A 21,945-nucleotide genomic window follows, 5' to 3' on the forward strand; every position below is an offset into this window, starting at 1 on the left:
GGTATTGATACCAGAGGTTGCCTTGACCCAGGTGCATGACCTTGCTGTTGGCCTTGTAAAACCTCAAGGGATTCACAAGGGCCCACTTAAGCTTGTCTAGGTCCCTCTGGATGGCATTCCTTCCCTCAGGCATAGTAACTGCAGGGATAGGGTGGAGAGGAAATGACTTCTGTGTTGGCATGTGGGAGGCAGGGGAACTGGTTTTGGTACCAGTAGAGAGGTGAAATGAATCCAGGCTAAATGCCAGGACTCAAAATTGAGAAGTTTTTCTCATTATGGTAACATAAAGGAAGCCATTATATCAGTGCTATTGGCCCATTGGCAATGCTGAGTTGCTTGTGTTAGATGGTCAGTCATGGACCAACCTCACCGTAGATAGTGCTTTCAGAAATGAAGAAGTGTTGTAAAGAAGAAACTACTCCAAGAATAACCAAGATGTTAAATGAGATGATTCCAGAATATTAAATAACTGAGTAGTAAATATGGTATTAGACTGTGGATTTTCATAATACAAGTTCTGTAGCTTTAGTCATTGATGTTACAGCTGTGTTGTTCAAGAGATTGCTTTAAAAGACTAGAATATAGTCCTTTTATCCACCAGATTTTAATCCATCTGAGGAAATCCAAGGTAGATGCTTAAAAAGAGGAAACATGCACAGAATATTAATATTTTAAATTATTTATATTTAGGGAAATTATATATGGCTCCACAATTCAAATTTTACATGATTATGAAGATATCTGTCAGAAACTCTGCGGATAATTTCAGCTTTTGATGGAGTTTGTGAGCTATCAGATAGTAATTAATAAAAGCAACACATGGAGAAAGTACAGCCACAGGATAAAGATATGTAAGTACTTTTTGCAGCCATGTGTTGGAGGGAGGTTTCCAATGGAAGCTAATTCATTGGGAACTTTTTGGAAGTTATGGCCCAACTTGAGAAGTTAGTAAGTGATCTGAGAGATCTGATCGCTGAAGCAAATGGTAACAAATAGATAGGTGGTACCTACCCTGAAATTCTAAAGCTCTTGAGATTGGAAAAACTCATTTGAGAAATATAGTGTAAAATTTCTCACTGAAAACTAATGATACTAGGCACTTGGAAGACATTTGTACTTAGTCTGGTGTTTTGGAAGGGGGTATAGAATGGGAAATAAATAATAAGATGATAAAAACTGTCAATTTTGTTACATTATATGGGAAGTTAAACATAAGGGCTCACCATTTGTTGCAAAGAGTTCTGAGAGTGATGAAGAATGCATCTCTAGATTCATATGCTTGAAATTCCCAAATTTTGGTGTCTACATGGAATGAGAGGTCGAAGTTCCAAATTAGAGTCAGCGGAGAGCTAGTGAATAGCTTGAAAATTCAGATGTCTACTTGAGAATACTGCTGAATCTCTAGCTCTTCATTGAGACCTTAGACACTAGAGATGGTCTTAAGCTCCTTCTTGAAATAACTTCTTCTGTTAATAACTTCTACTAAAGCAGCAGACTGTCACTCATCAATCCAGGCCTATGAGGATGATCATTTTGCAAAAAAATAAAAAAAAGGAGGATTTCAAGGTTGCTACTACCTTTTATTACTGTTTTAACTCTGTCAGCAGAGTATGAGTTTGAAGTCTTGGGCAAGGAGTGAAGACTACTCCAGGGATAAAGGAGATCTCCTACATCTTTGTGCAACTTCATTCCTAAAGAAACAAGGATTTGTCTATCCTCTGTCCATGGAGAAAGGTAGAAGTAAACATAATGTCTATCTTTGGAGTGGGTAGGCACCCTCATCTTATATACGGAGTGTTATGCCCCGATAGACGCTAAACATTCTAAATAGTCAAGGGACTCCATTTTAGTTGAATGTTTTCTGCCTTGTCTTTGCCTGAGGACTGTCTGAAGCAGGCAATTTTCATCTTGCCCTTCGTTTTTCCTGCCATATGGCCATCATTGAGGCCACAGATTACAAAGAGATGAGTCTGGATAAAATAGCTGCTAATTTTAAGGTGATCCAGTTTACTTGTATTGGCACAAAAGCAACTGTGATGTGAAGTGGGACTGTCTGATGCCAAGAGGATGAGAACACTGCTTTTGGTGTCAGTGCCAGTTTGTGCTGGTTTCAAATTGCAGCCTAATTTCTACCAGTTCAGGGAAGCACTGCATTTATAATAAAATGTATAGTTTTGGGCTATAGAGGTGGTACAATAAAAGAGTCTGCCAAGGTTTCTATAGGGAAGACCTATTGAGAGAAATCTCCAGTTGCCCCAAACTTATTTTTTTAAACAGCAATATTACATGCTTATTGTCTGAATCTGTAGATTTTTAAAAAATATATATCTAATTGTATAGAAAATTAAAACGTTTGTTTTTTGAGTGTTTGAAAAAAGTTAATAGTGTTGCTTTCCACTTTAAATTTAAGCATTAGCACAATGTAAACTGTTCTGGACAATAGGCTTTAATAGTATGCTTTAAAAATTTAAACTCTTCTGGTTTAGATATTTGAAAAAGGGGTAGATAGTATTACAGACTTTCACTTCTGTTTCTGCTGAGTATATTCTGCATATTACATAAGTTGCATACTGCTGATGTCAAGTACAGAAGATTTTACATATGAACTCATGTTTCAGTCATGCCTCAAGCACAGGGCAGAAAAAAGGCTGACCTGAAGGATATTCGCTGTAGTGCAGCTGTGGTATTCTCAGTCAGAAGGTCCCTCCATAGGGCACACTGGTTCCTTACGTGCCACTGCATTGATTTTAATGAACTGATTGTTCACTGCGAAGTAAGTTGGAGGGATCAGATTTTCTACTTCTGCAGCAAGCATGTCAAAAACAAGCTGATGGGATATGGTAGCTATGGCTGCCTTGTTTTCAGAGCTCTGCATGCATGATGCTGGACTAGGATTTCGCGATGAAGTTTGCCACCCAAGAGCTGTGCAGCCACGGGTCTGATTGCCGTGAGCAAGCCACAAGTTACAGTGGTGCCAGCGCTTCTGCTGCAGGTGGGCTTGCTGAGGTAGAAGGTGTATTTTCTTTATCTTTCCAGTCTTTGGAAGTGTGCAGGTCTCCCATAAACCTAGGCACTCTCGGTGTGCTCCTTCTGCTTTGCCTGTGAGGGAAGACAGGGCAAATGGTGATCAGAGAGCCTAGGGATTTTATCCAAGATAACATGCAGGGAGGTAGGATTTGGACCAGGATCTTCCATGGTGTGATAATCTTCTTCACCAGGAAGGCATCCTCTTGACTTAAAGCTTGCCAAGATGGCTTTGTCCTTCCCCTGGGTGAAATGCCTGACTTGCTCATGGTTTCCTCTGGAGACTTTGATATTCCTTCTGGCATTTATCTCGCTTTGCCATCTTCTGCCCTTTGTAGTGGCCACTGAACGGAATCCTTGCAGACAAGCAGAATAATATTGAACAAGTAGATGGAGATGTATAAAAAGAAATAATTCAGTTTATTTTCTCTTTCAGCACTAATCACCTTTGAGTATAAAAAAATTTGTTTTGTTGTTATGACATGAGTGTTTATTATTGAATTGTACAATGACTATAGAAAACCTTGTGTATTTGTTTTTCCTGTGTCTGGAGTCACCTCACTGAATTTGCACACATCTAATGTAGGCGTACATAGCGCCTTGTGCTAATTTCTCTCCCACTGATTATAAGAAGGTCTGGAGGACTAGATCAGATATAGACATATCTGTAGTTAACGAGGACAGTTATTGCCCATCATACTTGATAGATTCTGACACCCTTAATGTTTTAAGGACCCAAAGAAAGCTTTCAGGGGAATTAAATTTACCTTGAAATCTGCTGATTTTATAATCCATACAAAGATGAGCCCTTAGCTTTAATACAGAGAGGAGCAGTATTGATTATCATCACTGTCCTGTGCTCCTACAAATTTCCTGATAATGGAAGTTTGGTGTGCTTTACGTGGGAATTTAAATGTCCCTGTACTCATTTGACAGATGGAGGAACTATAGCACAGATGTTGTGAAACACATTTAATTAAAGTGAAAAATGTTAAATGCGTGGGTATCCCTTTATAGTCCAGATAAAATAGGTTTCCTTCTCTTTTATTTAGTTAACTGCAGTGTTTAGGATCCAAAATACTCTAATGTGTAATTTGAAGTCTATATATATAGTTAAGCTGTCATTCTTAGATTGTAGGATGGCTCTCATCTGAAAAAGGGAATCACCCTTGATCCCTCTGTCAAGCATATGGAGAAACAGGAATGATGAAGCTCAACTTTACATGAAACTACATGAGATAGTGTTGAAAGTATTTGTGTTTTTCCCTCAGATGCCTGTTTTTTAATTCATTACTTTGATCAAGAATGGGTTAGTTGCATTTATCTGGGGTAATGTAGCATATCTGACATTTATGTGTTTCATTAGCCATGAGTAACTGTAATTTTATTAAGATTTCTAGCATGTTCAAATATTAGACTTAAACCCTGTCCTATGGCAAATATCAGGGTTTGAATATGCTAACAGAAATGTTTTTCTACTCCTTGAAGACAGAGTACTTAATGTAATTAGTAAATCAGATGATATCGAGCACTCCATTGTAATGCTCTACTTTACATGTAAATTATATTTTGAAGCACCTTATCTTTTCTCAGTAGTGATTAATCCTTGAAATTAAGGGGGAGGGGGAAGTAGCTAGTTTGTTTTTAATGATGCATTCCCCCTTTGGGAAAGATTAACTATGTACAACTTTGTTGAGTTTAGCAATTTGCAATGAATTGTTGAGTTGTCCGTGGAGACCAATTCTGTTCTTTCAGAAGAATGTTCACCAGGTTACATTGCGCTCCATTTCTCTAAAGGAAATAAGTTCTTACATCTTTGTCTAAGCCAAGAGATAGCAAGTTCCTTGCTAGCATTTGAACTTAAATAAATCTAGCAAGTAAAATTAAGTTATTATACGTTTCATGGGTGGAGAGAAGGTGGCTAATTCAAAACACGCTCTTTTTTATTTTCAGCGATTTTGGTTTGCATGTCTGAATTTCAGATGGTATTCGTTGTTGTGTGCTGATTCATCTTGGCCTGCGACGCCCTAAGTCCTTTTTCTACTTTTTCTCTGTTTTAGATTGTAAATAGATATTAATCACTTGATTACTTTTACTGAGAGACCTATTTGTTGCTTTCTGTACCACTAAGCTTCACAGCATTAAGTGGGAATGTGCAGTAACATCTAGCTTAATTCCTGCAAATGAAAAGTAAAACATCACTGCAAAAGTTGGGGTTTCCTATGGGAAACTATAGGGGATTCTTGCTAACTGTTTCTTTTTTGCGTATGGAATTGCACCTCACAAAATGTTTCAGATCTAGTGGGGAAATGCTGTCACTGGGAAGTGCTGCTGAATGTCCTTTAGTTAAGTGAACTTGGCCTTTGCTCAGAAGTGGGAATGCCAGCAGAGAGTGCTCGAGCAGTGTTATGGAATGGTGTGTGTGCTCAGAGATACTGCCATCTTTTAAAAGTTATTTGGAGCAAGAGCTTAATGGATAATGATCAAGTGCAACAACATCTGCATATTGAATCAATTTAGCATCCATATAGAGAAGCGTTACAGTCTTCCTTTGCTTGGACATATGAAACAAAAAATGGTTTGGTAGCAATGAGAGCAGGTGTTGAAGTTCCTTTTCATGCCAAGTAGCACCCCACATGAGTGATGTGGAGCCACATAGTGGATTGTTTGGTTTGGTGTGGTTTATTGTTTTTTTGAGTTTTTTTTTTTGGCTAAAACTATACTGAGAACTGGCATTTGTCCAGGGTATGGCAATAAGTGGAAATGCTCTTCATCCTCTGTACTGAAAACTATAGGAAATTAGTATCATGGGTGTGGCACTGATTCACTTGCCAAAGGATTCGGCTCAAAGACTGTTAGAAGTGACAGTGTGTCGTTCCGCTTAGTAGGAAAATATTACAAATATAAGTAGGACTGATAACCTGGTTTTGTTTGCCTGGGACTTTACTGCAAGTTTCACAACTTTGAAAAGTGTTCAGATGCCAAGTGAATGTGAAATAAGTAAATGAGAAGAATAAATACAACAGACAAATCACTTTTTTTTTTCTCTCTCTCTCTTTCTCTCCCTGCTCCAAAATTTTAGCCACAGGAACAAGTCTTCAGGCTGGCCTCACCCTTCAGGGACCTGGAGCTTGAACCAGGGGACACCTTATGGATGGGAGATGACGGCAAACAGAGATGGAAGAGACTACTTCATCAAGTAAGTGGGCAGTGTGAGCTGTGCCGTCTGTAGGACAGCACTGCAGTCCTACTCTTAACTATATCTCCTTGGAATCCTAATTCCTGCTTCAGCCCGCAATTAATGTTCAACTGTTGTGATTTATTGAACAGAGAGCGCTCTGACTGTACTTTAGTGGGCCTTGTTTTGGTACTTGGTGATTTCATTTACCCAAGAAAATGCTGCTTATATAAGAGCCTGTAATTTGTTGAGGAATTACAACAAATGTCATTAACAATGGGGGAAAAAAAAAAAAAAAAGCCATGTTTAAAGGATGAGGCAAAAGGTCAATTCTGACTGGTACTAACAATTCTTCTCCATCTCTGCCATGTCAGCTCTTTTAGTTTGTCTAATATGTTAATTATATTGGTAATGAGAAAGTGTATATTTTGATCCTGTACAGTTAACATCCTAATTCTTAGATTTCCTGTAGCCCTTTAGCCGTGAATTAAAAGGTTTACAAAATAAATATGAATGTGGATGATGTGACCGTAAACAAAATTGGCTTTTCTTTTCCCAGTGAAAACTGTGTGCAACTATTCTTTAAAATCACTTAAATGACTTGGATAAAATACAGTTTGCTGTTCTAGCAAATGTACTCTTATGTGGCTTTGGAACTTCTTCACTAAGGAGGGGTGATGGTGGTGAGTTGGCAGAATGATTGGTTGATTTTGCAGCATTACTTGCTTTAGCTTATATCCCATTTTTAAGGCTAGCATTTTGATTCTGTTCATGTGAAGAGCTGTTTTGTTTGTTTCTTTTTAATTAGCATGTCATTTTTATGTTTATTATTCTGATTGGAAAGTCATAGATGCTTTAAAAAGTCATAGATAAGAATTACTATTTTTTCTTTTGACAGAGGAAAAAGATCAGACGTTTTAAGTTGGTCATTAAAAGGATCATTGAGATCCTTCATCTGCAAAACCAGAGTCTTATGGTGTTAGAATGAGTATATCCATTACTTTGCTTTCTCTTCCTCCCCACTTTACCCAGAGTGAGTGCCTTGACTTCCTGGGAGGCATTTGCTTTTGGAGCCAAAGGAAGATTTGTAGCAGCATGCTGTCCTGCAGCCTTTCAAGATTTAGAGCGATTTCAGACCTGTCCAAATTGGAGCAAGTTGTCTCAGTTAATGGGGGCTCAAAAGCTGACTTTGAAATGTCGTTTTTTTCCTTGGACAAGTATTTGTCATGCTTCGCATGTCTGGAAGACACTGGGTGCAGCACTGGGCAGTGTGAAACTGAATGCCAGGCAGAATATAATTGTATTAGCATAGGTTTTCTGCCTGAACTAATTAGGCTTGTCAAGAATTAGAGGTGAGCCTTGAAAGCAGTGTGCAGATATGACCCTACTGCTTCTATTACTCTAGGTAGTAGAGGGATCTGCATACCTTGAGTGTCTGTTTTTTCTGCAGACTGTGAGTATATTCTCCTCTACATGACTGAAATTCATCTGAACAATTAATGTCGTGCTTCTGAGGATGGGCACTGCATTTGATTCCTCCTCTTTTCTCACTGGTCACATAATGGGGTGCTGCACTTGTTGTGTAGCTATAAACAGCTGTGGCTTGCAGAATGCAGTGCATTAGTACTCATTAATTTTGCAATTTGGGAATGTTTTCTAACTCTCAGTAGCTAATGATGATTTTGTTTATTTTTTAGATTGCCTTTTAGTACCTTGAAGTGCCATATCCCTCTCTTAAATGCAGAAAACTGCATCTAGGAACAAAAACGCATAACAGGCAGTGCCAAATTACGCCTTAAGTGATGTTGGGCTTGTCATTGTTGTGGTTGGTGTTTTTTTTGTTAGTTTGTTTGGTTTTTTTAAATGTGATCTTAGAAGGTGTTTGCTCTCCATTCTCTTCGGGACCCTGATCTTTCTTACATTTTTCTCCGCATGTGCATAGCAGACTATGTGGGAAAAAATAGCTTTAAGGCATAGAGTGAGACCTCTGAGGCAGCTGGTCTGTGGAAGCCTTTGCTATTTTGTGCCTGACTTTCTTAACCACAAGTTGAACCTTGCATGAGTTACAGTACATATTCCTGTATCAAAAGTTTTAAAGCAACAGCACTGGCTGTAGCACATGCACCAGCCATTCCAGAGTACTAATGTGTGTTATGTGAAATGACTGTCACCTGGGATGCATTAAAAGCTTCAGAAATGGAAAGAAACCAGGAAACCATTTGGAACCGCAAACTGCTGTACCGAATCACCAGCTCTCCACCATTACTGGCGAATGTCAGCCCTGGGAGCTACAATGATGTGAGTGGGTAGTCGTGACATAAACACTTGGTGACTCTGCCAGTGATTCCTCTGTGGAGGTCAATAGCAGCTACCCTTACAGTGCCTGTTACTTGGCCAAGGAGTTGCCCTCTCTGCCTTTCAAAACAACTGTTTTGCAAATACTACATGGAACTACATAGATGAAAACACCATTTAATTTTCTTCCCTTTGTTTTTCACCCCTGGATTTTAGGAATGAAATAGCGAGGTGGTTGTTGACAGTTATATCAATAAAGGCAGGAGAGAGATCAGTGAGATAGCATTTCATACTGTCTCCAAGGTTTTTTATAGCCATACAGATTAACAAATTGCATCACACTGAAGGAGAAAAAGAATTCAAAACCTCCGCTTGGTTTTGATTAAAGTTGTATAAACCAGGTATTATTACAATGAAATGTGCACATTAGTTCTGTACAAGCAAATAGCGTAAGTCACAGCAGCATTAACTGCTTTTTAGTTAAATAATTTACTCAGTGCCATATGTATATGTCCATTCAACTGCAAGCAGATATATTGTCGTTTTGAAATTGTGGGAGGAATAGAGAATACAGGAGAATCTTTTGGTGAAGTGAAAAGTAATTATACAGTGTTGGTGCAAATGCTTTCAGACATGAATGGGAAGAGGTGTTTATTCTTTCTGCTGAAGCAAATGTGGTTTCTTTTGAATCTCTGAAAGCCTCTATGGCCTGAGCTAATCAGGGGCAGCTTCCATCACCAGGCAGCACTTCTGCAAAAAAGTGCGAGAAGAACCTTTTATCAAAATGTTTTGAGATGTCACTATCAATTCATTATCTCCTCTGTACAGATGGCACAACCAGGGTCATTTTGCAAACCTCTAAAATACTTTTTCTTAAGTTTAGGCCATGGTAAATTAAAGTTTCAGAACTTCACCCATTCCCTTTTAACTTGCCACTTCTACTTGAAATAGCTTTATGAGATAAGTAATACATTTTGGTACAGAAGGAGAGCAATCATCTGGTATTCTTCCAGCAGGTTTCTGTACTGCACAAGCTGTATTAAGCTGGGCCTTTAATATGAAATGGTTTGCAGTATATATTTAATTCACTTTAAAGGCCTACTTTCTTTGCATTTATTGTATATGCTATGATTATGAGACATTTCTGTAATGCTAATTTGAAGCCAAACATGAAACTTATTAAAAATGTATTTGGTGTGAGTGTAGGATGTCAGAGAGATAGCAAGCAAAGCTGGAAGGTTTTGGCTGATTTTTTCCACAAAGGGCTTAGCCTCATGGCAATTTTATATTGCCTAAGTTGCCATTGCTACAGTTTTACTGATTTTCAGACCTGTACATTTTCACCCTTTCCCTTATGTCAGTCTTGCTGCTTGTCAGACCTGGAGGTGAGTTGATGGAGGGAAATAAGCTGGCAAAAGCTAATAAAAAATCAGTCCTACAGAGAAAGCCATAAATTTTATGACAGTTTAGCTCCTTGAGCCAGTCTTCCATGTGGACTGATAGAGTTGCAGAATAGTTTAACATGGAAGAAACCTGTGAAGGTTGGCTGGTCCAGCTTATTTGTAAGAGATGCTATTGATCATGTTTACTTCAACTCTTGTCTTTCCCTCAGAGAGGATGACAGGGTGTGTCTATGTTACCCCATTTTATTCCAAGGACCCTGACCATCTGTATTTCATGCATATTAGCTTGCTTCTGTGCTTTAGCCTGGAACAAACCCAGCAAACAGCTGAGACCCCAGGCATGAAATAAAAAGCAGCACACCCAGAGATCAAAGCCTGCAGCATTACTGCTTGGTTTGACACACTACAGGTCAGTCCCTAGAGTGCACAGCAGAGCTGGGAGACCTACTTGTCTCAGGTCTTTCTGAATCTTGTTATGTTAGTATGGTGTGCTTGCTATGCCAGTTGAAACATATCACAATATATTTTGTTATCTTGAGCGTTATGCTGTTGTTTTCCACTGATGATTTTGTATTTAGTAACACTAAATTATTCCAGACTTCTTCTAGGTGTATCTGGTAAACTCAATTCTTTCTTCCTCTAAGGTATGTTGTCCTACATATAATGCCAGCTTCATGATTTTTGGCTTGTGAAATCATTACATTTTGATTGTCTTTTCTTGGCTTGGTAACTATGTTTTTCCTGAAATATGAAATTCTTGAGTGTCAGCTTTTTACCCATACATGAAACATAGGTAATGTGCTTGTGTTCTTTGGTAGCTAGTGCAGTTCGTAACATCTAAATTCTCAAAGCATACACAGTACAGTATTTCTTTACCATACAGCAATGCCATGATATTCTTCTATACTCAAATACTTACCTGAATTTTCTTTAGTAGTCTTCATCTTATTCTTTCAGTGCTTGCTGTGCTTAGAAGAGGACAGTCATTCATGTTTTCTGAAAGGTGGAGTTCTCCTGTGGGTGTTGTGTGCATCCTGTCTGGCCTGCATGGTCCTCCTTGTACAAACAGCTCTCATTGCTGACCAGCCATGTGGAATAACAGAACACTGTCATTGATGATATTAATGACATATCAATCAAGCATCCTGTTTATTAAGGGTCACTAATTTATACCAGACGCAAAACTGAGGCTCACAGCCTGCTAATCAGTTTATTTCAAAATAAATAAGTGCTGAAGAAGATAGGACCATTCAGGTGTGGTTTTTTTGTTTGTTTGTTAGTTTTTATATTTCTCTATTTTTGTCTATCCCTACCCCAACTATCAACTTTCTTGTCCGTGTGTTCTGCAGGTTGTACACACCCATTGCTAGTTTGGTCCTTTCTCATAATATTTCCATGGGGTTTGCTCTGTTGGAAGGTTCTGAAAACAATCTAAATATATAAAATACAATGAAAGCCTTGATTGTTGTTACAATGTTGTCCATCTTCTTACATTTTGAAAAGGTTGGTGTTATTTGTACCTTAAGACTACCTTAGTACCTAAGGGCTGTAATGAAAGTTTGAAGCCACAGGAGCCACCTTCTGCCCTGTGGGTATGATGTTATATAGCACTTTACTGAATGCATTGCATCCTTACATCTGTAAGTACTTAGACAATGTTGACTCGATTCACTGGAGGATTTATGTTGCTCTCAGAAAAATATAAGCAACATGGCTGCTGCTGCTCCACCCTCCCTCAGCCGGCATGAGAGCATTCACAGTTCTGCAGGGTGTCACAAAGAGGGTTCATTGCCTTCTCCTTCTGATACAGTTTAGGGGGATGTGAATGAAGGCAGCCTGTACGCCAGGATAATGCCTCAAGCCAAAGGCTGACTGCGGTCGGTGTACCTCTTCAGGCATCTCTGCTCCCAGGTGAGATGCCAAGGGAACAGGCAGAGGAATCACTCTCTCTGGCCCACTTATTCCCACATCCCTAAAAGGGACATCCAATGAGATTGAATGGTAGGCAGTTTAACAGTGATAAAAATAGTACAACCTATATAATTAGCAAATATAACTCTCAGCTACAGGTTAGAGTAAAACCTAAAATGCTTCATAGGATTTAAATGTACATTTGCAATGTACGTTTGTAATGAGTCTTCCACTGTTAAATTACATAGGATAAAAAAAAAATAGAGCAGATATAAATTCTTATGTTTCAGACAAGCGGGTGAGTCAGCTGCTGACTGCCTAGGGCTAGGACGAAACTTCCTGTATTAATCAGGTTATTCTATAATTACAAGATTTCTTGCACCTTCCTCTGAAGCGGGTACTGAGTGCTGTCAGAGTCAGGATACTGGACCAGGCGGACAACAGGTCTGATTGGTATGGCGATTCTTAATTTTTATCTTCTTTTTTTTAATTTTAATTCCCTTGTCACTAATACGGACTGTTGATATGAATAGTGTGCTATTACAGAAAGAGTGCTACTGAGCTCATTTCAGGCAGCATACAAATTTGCTTTCTATTGCTAAGGGTTTGACCTGCTCAAGGACAGGATCGTATAGTGGAAGGGGGAGTGGGGCTAGAAGAGCTGAATGGCAGCTGGGACACACAAACACAAGTGACTGTTTAAAGCAAACCTGAATAATTAGAAAGGAGAAGAAGGAAAATTATATAGCAACCTGTTTGTGTCAGTGGTCTGCCTAGATAAAACTCAGGCATATGGTGAAAAAGTATTGCTAAGTCAGCTCAGCCTCCTGAAAAGAGATGATTTAACAGTCGTCCTTCCTTCACACAGAGCTGTTGCTCTAGCCATAAATATGGCAGGCATAAATACGACAGACAAATTGATGTTAATATCACTGGGGATAAATCATTGTTATAGTGGAGGGAATAATAGCAAGGAGATGCTGATTTGTGAGGTTATTTTATTTTAACTAGAGCATGGAAAAATGGGGAGTTCGTTGCATTGTAAGACAGCTTGTACCTAAGCCAGCTGGTGTGCAGTAGCTCAGGCATTAGCCACAGCTGCATGGCTCCTTACCCGTCTGCTGGCTTGCCCTTTCTGAGTCCTCTCTGCACACATGTGCAACCATCACGTGCTGAAGCAAGAGGATTCTTCAAACTGGAAGGGTGAGGGGAGTTATACAAGAAGGTATGAATGTGAGTGAGACTACTCAGAAGAGAAGAAACTTTTGCTCAGTCATTAGCCTTGAGTTGCTTGGATGTAATTGTACCTAAGTGGAGTACGGTGAATTATGTACTTGGGGCCTCTGCTAAGGCGAAGTCAGTGTTTCCAATCTAGTCCTCAGTGTTTTCTCCAACCACAAGGTGGATGAGGATGCCATGAAATTCAGAGAAGTATTGCATCCTGAAAACTGTTATTCTTGTGTGTTAGAAGGTGGATTAGGAAGCAGAATAAAATTTCTGGAGCAGAACCTGTATAGAAAAAAAAAAAAATCAAGGCAACCTAACCCAGGGTCACAATGCATAGAGGTAAGAAGATAAGATCCTCATTACTCTTAAAGTTCACGTGCTTCTGGGTAGATGCTTCATATGGCATAACAGCATCTCATCTGTGCCTTACAGCATGTAAATATATTGTTAGAAGCATTGTTTCGGTACACCAAGCTATCCTTCCCAGGAGCGTAAAACAAATTAATTCTTGTAAAGAGTTTGTGTAAGTATGATAGTGCCAGTTGGAGTGGGCTTTTTCAAATTACTCTCTTGTAAAGAGTAAAATCACAAGAAAATTGGCATTAAAAACACTAAATTCTGGTTCTACAAAGCCTTGCAGGTGGTTGCAAGAGTGGTAGTGGTTTGTAAGAAGCTATAAGTCTTATCACAAGTCATGTGCTGGTATCCCCAATGATGCAAACACAGAGACTGCATATGAAATAGAACCTGGCTAGTTGAGAGTCCTTAAAAATAAAGAGGGGAAAACAGCCCTTGAAACACTAAAAAGGGAAAATGATCCTGCAGGCTGTATATCAGGGCCTTAGTGGCCATGAGCTTGAAAAAAATAAATAAGGCAAAGCTGACTAATAGTTGATCATGGAACTGGGACTTTTCACCCAGCCTTTGCTATGTAAATTTTCCCCAGAGCTCCAGTTATAGCATTAAGAAAAAAAAAAGGGCTGGAGCTGGGTTATAGAGCAGAAAAAAAGGGAAAGAATTAGCACAGTATATTGCTGCTGTTTAAATAGCACAGTTGAAGTACACCCGCTCATCACGATATACGTAGTGAATTTAAAGCAAGTTATCTAATATGTTATGCTGTGCCAGGAAATACCATATTGATGGTGCCTTTCCAGCAGTCATTCATATACTAAGGAACTGCATGCTGTGGTATATGGCAGTGAGCACTGAAGAAGCTGTATTTATCCTTTTGGCTTAATTTCTGTCCTATTAATATATTTACAGTTTTCTATAAATAAAAATGTAAGCCTACTGTAATATGTTCTTATGTGGATTGTTACTGTAGAACAGCAAGGTAATTTGTTTCAGGAAGACAGGATGATACTACCAACAAAACCTTATTGTATTTTAATTCTAATTTAGGTTTTAATTGCCTTTCTTACAATAAAATACTGCTTAATTATACTCCAAATGCTCAGCTCTCAAATATAACGCTAAAAATCCCCATATTATGTATGTTGTCATATATATGTAAGATTACGGTGAAGAAATAGTTTAACTGAACTCAAATTAATCTAGTTGCTGACAACAATGCAACTCACTGCAATATTTTGAAAGGCGTTTATCTAATGTTCGTTAGGATCCTGTGTCATTCCACAGAAAATCTTCAATTTAAAATAAACCAATCAAACTGCGTGGCTGCACAATTAAATATCACCATGGTAACAGGGATTAAGCACGCAAGGTAAAGACTTGCTGACAGTGCAGAGATTATTTCAAGTTTCTTACTCTTCCAGCAGTAGCCAAATAAATTTACATTTTCTGTATCAAACACTGGGAGATGGAAAATGAGAGAGATTGAGGTACTTGTGTGGCATCTTGGGACTTCAAAGAATATTTTCCTGACAGGGGAAGTAATTAGCTGGAATTACAAATAGGAACTCAGCAGACAGATACTAATAAGTGTTCGCTCATGGGATTTATTTAGTGTTTCATAATTAAAACCTGGAGAGGCATATTATTTAGGATACAAATAGCATGAAAAAACTTTGCCAGAGTCAAAGAAATTGAACAGAATAATAATGCCATTTTGCTTTTAATTTTCAAGTGAACTTATATGCACTTAGGAAAGATGGTTGGTTGCAGCTCTACTATAAAGTAATGTTTCTGATGTGTAATATACATATAAATTTATAGTGCAGATAGACAGACTGATATTCAGTGGAGGCATAGGATGATGCTTTAATCAATCCTGATGCATTTCTACTTCTCTCTGGTTCTATTCCTAGCTTTTTAGTGTTCATTTATGAAGAATACTAGAGATGCAAATCTGCTGGCCTGTGGAATTTTCAGCTTTTAGTGGTGTGGTTTAAGGTTGGCTTGTTTTTCTGTATTCAGATTGACTTTGACTTGGTTGCAGGAGAGCTGTTCTGATCACCATTATATAGTCTCTTACTGCTGCATCAAGCTGAAATACCTGGTCTAAATTGGGAGCCTTAATCCCTACCTTTGGTTTGTTAGCAGGTGTTCCAAGTGACTGGGGGGTGTTGTAGTCGTGGGGTCTTCTGTCCAAGGAATGCCTGCTGGAGGTTTTGGCCTGTGCTAATTTTTCCATGAGATCAAATTTATGAGAATGTCTTCCACCCCTCTTTTCTGTCAACCTGAGAGAAGTGGAACTGAGCTACTTTCAGTGTGCAAACAACCTGCAGCTGTTCATTCTGTGTTATGCAGATGTAGGCTCTGTAGTGCCTCTGCTTTCTGAATATTTGGTCAGTATTTTGAGCTCACAAGATGTTGAGATTCAGCTGTATGCTTCCCACCAGTGCTTACTGGTCTGAGGTGGGTCTTGGAATCATGCTGTTCTCATTCTTTGTGGTAGGATGGACCTTCCACCCTTGCAGAGAGCAGACGTGCTGCTTCGAAAATGGTTTATGAGACTTGGTGGTAAATGGGCCAATAAACACACCTTTTCTGTGGGCCTCAGGACTTGCCAAACCTGTCAATGCATTTTGGTGTCTTGTTTCGGTTATGGGAGTCTATACAGTCCTTGATGTCTTTGGTTCCCTATTCAATTCAAGCATAAGCTTTAGTCTCTTGGTGTAAACACAGTTTTTTAGCTCTGCTCTTACAAGAAATGTTGCTTCAATTTCACTGGGTATCTGACATCCAGTTTTGTCAGCTTTAAGTTAAAATGTCTTTCTTTGCATGTTGAGATGCAATTTGTTTTTTCTCATCTTGGGACAGAAAGACCTTTGCTAAAGATTCACTATAAATGCTGCAGTTATATCTAAAATACCATTGCATCTGGCAAGTTTCTAAAAGAGCAGAAGAATACTGAGCACTGTCATGGATGAGTGATTTGGAGTCCTACTTGCCACAGAGCAGCATTTAGTTCACTTAAAGAAAAGTGCAACTTAACAGAGTTTGATGGCAAGGTTCACTCTATTACTTACTGCATGGAGGAAATATGCCAATGAGAATTGGGTGAAAGTTATTTTAGAGTGATTTCTATCGGGACAGGAGATGTGAAAGGGTAAAGGGAGGCCCTCCAGCTGAGTCACAAGGTTCAGAATGGACCCCTTTGCTTTCTAAACTCCTTTTCAGAGAGGAGTCCAGGTGTGGCTCGATCCAAACTTAGTCCCAGACTTGGTCAGTGGTTTATGTCTAAGAGACATAGAGGGTAAGGAAAAACAGGTAATGGATTATATGTGTTTATGGCCAAAGGATTATATGTGCATCACCCAGTTCTTTAGGTCACTTGTCTGGGATTTCAAAGTTCCATCCTGCTGCATCTCAACCTGCTTACCTGCCCTCTAGGGGTCTGGTGCCAGGTCGCTCTGAAGTCTGGATCCTAGGACTCTTGAAGCAAACTTTCAGACATCAAAGTTAATAGAAATAAATAATTTAATGGAGTAGTACAGCAGCAGGGTTGGTTTGAGCTGAGTGCCTTTGAAGAGGTGCCAAACTGAGAATAGAATTCCCTGGGTAACTATACCCTTAGAGAAGATTTACTCACCCCTCACACGATGATTCAGTCCAATAGTAATATTTGAGTCTGAAGTCTTCTTGATTGTCATTGGATTCTTTGACTACCTTCAGACAGGCCTTTGTTTAGCTGCAGACATTGTTGATAGTATATAGCTGCTTTCTCCTGGCCTTGAAAGTGTAATTTTGTCCAAGTGGATTCCATTTTGCTCAATAAGGTACAAAACAGGCCTTATTTTGCAGGTGTTGTTGATGGTCTGTAGCTGCTTTGATTTGTTCAGGTGGACACAAGTTTGGTAAATATGAGCAGAACTTCACAACATACAGTTTAAGAATTAAGCCAGTTTAGCTACTAAGTAATGCTTAGCAGACAGTAGACTAAAAATCACATGACCTTAGAATTCTAAGTGATTCATTGTATTTAAAATGTAATTATTTAAGCTAAATGGTTAATACAAGACTTTAATTGAGCTAATCCAGTGATCTGTGATTAGTAAAACATCATTGCCCTACAGCCACACTTGTCTAGCTGGGAGACTTCAAAGTAGGCTCACCAAGGCTCTCATATTTATGGGATAGAGTGGTTCGCTTGTAGTCAAACTGCATAGAGTAGGAAAGGTATACACCTGCAACTTACCAGTGTTGGCTGTGTTGTCTGCTCCTTTATGGGTTTCCTAAAACAAGTTCTTGGCTCAGCTACAGCTCAGACCTTTACCTCCTTTTGGAATCCGTACCAAACTGCTGCTGGTTTGGATAGGGGTAGTTGAGTGCATCCACACAAGTGCATTTTGTAGGGATGAGTGTCCAAAGTATCTGTTTATGGTGGCACTCTTTCATCATACAAAAATGCAGAAGTCCTGTTAAAGTTAGCTCCTGGCATATACATCCAGCAAATGTAGAAGGAAGTAGCAGTGAAATATTGATGAAACAGAAGGTAAAATCAGGGGTATACGGGAGAGGCTTCTTAAGAAATGGCTTATGAGATAAAGGACATGGTTTTTAGGAGAGCTATGTTAGACAGTGCTGTCCCTGGGCTTGATCAGGTGGGAACAACAGAGTTTTACCTGCAGTCTAAAGAGGTACTTTATGTTTCTCTTCCTGCTATAATCCCTTTTGTATAGTGTTTTCTTTTTTGATGCTGTTTTTGTTGTTTTTTATTTAATCCAGTTAGTGCCTTGAGCTGGACAGTAGAGGCTTGGCAGAAAGCCATACTGATAAAAGACATTTTGTTTTGGGCCACGAGGGACTGATTCTGGCAGCTCACAATAATGACATTTAGGGATTTTGTTGCATGATTCCTGTTGCCAGCATCCTATTAAATTGCAGTTCCACCATTTTAACAAAGTATTAGGGAATGATAAGCATAACGGTCTGCCTTTGTAAAGGAAACCATACAAAAGATTAACTCAATATTGGTGTTGCGCACTGAAAAGTTGAAACTTTCCTGTCAGGAATCTTTTTAGTTAAAATATATGTACTATAAAAAAAATACAGGAGTTTCCATGCCTTCAAACGTGGGCCAGGATTGTGGCTAAGTTGTGAAAATAACTTTGGTTCCGAGAGTGTCACACCATGACTAGCCAGAAGTTTCCAAAAGGCATTGAATGATGCCAGCTCAGTGGAATCCAAACATCAGTATCCTCATACTAATTTAAAAACAGTGCTGTTAGTTTCCCAACTTGAATTAATTAAAGCAAATGCAAGCTAATGGACAGATCACAGGACCAGCTGCTTTCATGGTGTGAGCCTTCAGGAATACGCTTCCTGAAGGAGGAACCCTATCACCTGAACATAATGTGTAATAGCTGCACAGCTGCTTTTCCAGCCTTGCCTCTGTGACTTGCATAGGCAATTGAGCCTGGGCACCGCTAGGAAGAGTGACAGGATAAGGCGATCTGTAATGCTGCCCAGAGAGGGAAGCTTGGGTGGGCTGGCTAGTTCCTTTTCCATGTCATGACTCCATGTGCTCAGGATCTGGCAGCCTAAAAAGGAAGTTAGCCAGGTAGCAGTTAACTGACTGCTATTTGATTTTGTGCTCATGTTTAAAGAATTGACCAACTAAACCTCCAGACAAGTTTGCTCAGAACTCATGGGTTTGGTGGCTATTTTTGTGTTGTCTTTTCTTTGATTTTATGCTAGAGGAGCACATGAAGTCTGCCATATAAAACTGGGATCCTCATGTGCTTGGTGCTTATATATTAATTAGCAGATGCTAGACAGGCATTTAATTTATTCACATTTTTTATTTCAATGCTCATGTATAGTAAGAGTAAGTGGATTTTTCAAGGAGAGATTTACTGCCACCCTCTCCTCCCTAAATCTGTGTCAAAACTTAAAGATTGCAAGCGAATTTTTTTTTCGTAACTACCGTTCAGCAACAAATTGAAAAGCTAAGCAATCCACGTGTTGCTAGAATGAGTGTTGTGTCATATTTGAAAGTCATAATGATGTTTTCATGTAAATATTAATGGTAGAAAAGTGATTTTCTGTAGAGGCTTTGGCTAGATTTACATAGAATACAGCACAAATGCTTCTGCTACATGGAAGAGAAAACAATAGGCATTCCCTACTGAGCTTTTCAGTTACTTGGACAGTCAGCCATTCTCAGGCTATCATAAAGCTCAGCATTGAGTATCTGAAGACTTAATTTCGCTTCTCAAGCAGGTTTTGCAACTCAAGCTGATCTTTCTCCTGCAACAGCTAAGCTGCTACTGGCTTCTGACATTGCTACTTTAAAATTACTTTGGTATATCTGTGCAAGATAGAAGGTGCAAGTAGTCTAATGGTTACATTATAGACAGGCTACTACTTTCAATAAATACGAAAATTCTTTGTTTTACTGGAGAGCTAAATGTGGATGTATATGAGACTAAAGGAGATTCTCTGGGAAGAAACTCGGAGAAGAGAGAGGCAGAGAAAGCCCAGGAGTGTTTCATTCCTTATGAAAGTACCAGTTTCAAGATTCGGCATGATGCCTTAGAGTTTTGTGCTAGTATGAGACACAGATATACACACACATATATGTGTATGTAAGTACACACACGTGTATATATATATATATATGGTATCTCTTCCATTTGTACAATGATTCTTGCTGATAATAAGAATTGTAAAAAGTGACTTATATTTTTAAAGACGACTTTTTAATTATCTGGGTTTATAATCTAGTTTATAAATTCTCAGTTCTTACAGTGATGTGTGTGCACCTGGAAACTGCTGGAAGAGAAGCATAATTGGCTGAATTTTCACATCAGTGAAGACATTGCAAAAAAAGCAACAAATGTGCAAGGAAAGGTTAAAAGAAACTAGAGGGCTGAGATGAGATTTGCACAAATTCAGCCCGAGTTGCTTCTTAAAATAAACTGTTAAAACACCTTGCAAGTGGCTCTTTATCCTTATAAATGATAAACAAAGGAGAATGGGAGATTCTGTGTAGAAAACATATATTAATAAGTAAAATTCAAAGATGTGATTGTGGATTAATAGCAAAATCTCCCCAATGATGTTGAAGTATGTGTTCAAAATGACTGAGGAGAGAAAAGCTGATTTATCAGCTGAGTTGCTGAGAGTTGTCCTTGTGTTGTCATTTAAGTATGACAATGGAAAATACCGTTGTGGAGGTGGGGAAGTATTATTAATTCTGGCTAGACATGTTTCAGAAGAGGGATTCAAACTGGAACACGTGCAAGAAATGCTGTTAAAATTATTTGGGAAGGAAAAATATCATTGTATGAGGGAAGACTAGAAGGCATAGATTTGTTTAATACAGCAAAACTATGATCAAGAGGGAATAAACACCAGGAAGAAACAAGAACTACTGAAAAGAAGAAAACAATTTGTGGCAAAGAACTAAAGGGACTATATGTTTAGATTGCAAGCTTTCTATTATAGCACTGGATTGAGTAATCCAAAATGGGTTTATGCTGATTATTGGTAAATATTTAACGGAGATTATATGATACAGTGTAAAATATCAAGGGACTGGAGATCATGGCAGAACAGATCCCTTCCATTCTTTTTTTCTTGTGAGTCACATGGCACTTTACTTGTTGCTTTAGCATGTCATGAAATCTGAACAACATGTTGGCAAACCAGACTTTAATCCACTGCGTGCCCTTAGAACCTTTTGCAGATATTAGTGAAACACATTTAATTATCTCTGTTAGACAGATTGCTCAAGGCAATTTAGATTACCACATATAAGGTGGAATAAAGATCAGTGTTTTTAGTAAGCGTATGGGCAATAAAAGTACTTAAATGGAATGATATTCAGAGAGATTACATGATTTGACAAGACTTTTAGATAACTGTATAAATGCTTTTTTCTAAATGCTGTCACAAAATGATGTATTAGAACTCTATTTAAAAAACACTTTCATTGAAAGATAGGAGAGGAAATATTTTTGCTTAAGTGTTTATACTTAGTATCAACAAAATGTTTTCTCTGGCAGAGGGCCGTTATCATCAATCTCATTCAAGTGAAAAACACAGAAGTGGGCTGAAAATATAAGGACAAGTTCAATGAATCAGCAATATTTCTTGCTGTCAGTTTTGAGTTTTCTACTGTTGTCTGATAATAACTGTGATGAGTTATTAATTTAATCAGGATATATTTGCTATCCTATTCTCCCCACCTAAATAAAAAAAGTAATCACTAGTATCTGGTACCATTTATTTGAAGCACCATTTAGGGAATCCAGTTGTTCATGTGAATTTCTGCATAACTATGATAAATAAATTAAATGATGTAAGAGCTGTGACATTTTTGAGTGAGTAGACTTTTAGTGCCAGTAATAAAAATGGTAATGCTTTGGAAATATTCTAGTTTGACAGCTCTTCAGAGACTCAAAACCCAACAATTTTAATTCATTTGGCATGTATATGATGCAAGTTGCCAAAGCCTTCGTAGTTGAGGCAACCTGTATAATAATAAAGTTCTTC

The 21,945-nt window shown here is 38.6% G+C and overlaps 1 protein-coding gene across 2 annotated transcripts in view; it reads left to right on the top strand.

The window, feature by feature from the left end:
- The window catches only part of FRMPD4 (FERM and PDZ domain containing 4), a gene marked incomplete at its 5' end in the record, with an annotated part of 306,730 nt that overhangs the window by 183,550 nt on the left and 101,235 nt on the right, over positions 1-21,945 (top strand). For both annotated transcript variants that reach the window (XM_080348475.1, XM_080348476.1), the window contains one exon: positions 6,107-6,223. In XM_080348475.1, the coding sequence (XP_080204601.1) occupies positions 6,107-6,223 (117 nt within the window). The remainder of the gene's footprint in view (positions 1-6,106; positions 6,224-21,945) is intronic.

This window comes from Nesoenas mayeri (assembly GCF_963082525.1).
Source record: "Nesoenas mayeri genome assembly, chromosome: 1".
NCBI lineage: Eukaryota > Metazoa > Chordata > Aves > Columbiformes > Columbidae > Nesoenas > Nesoenas mayeri.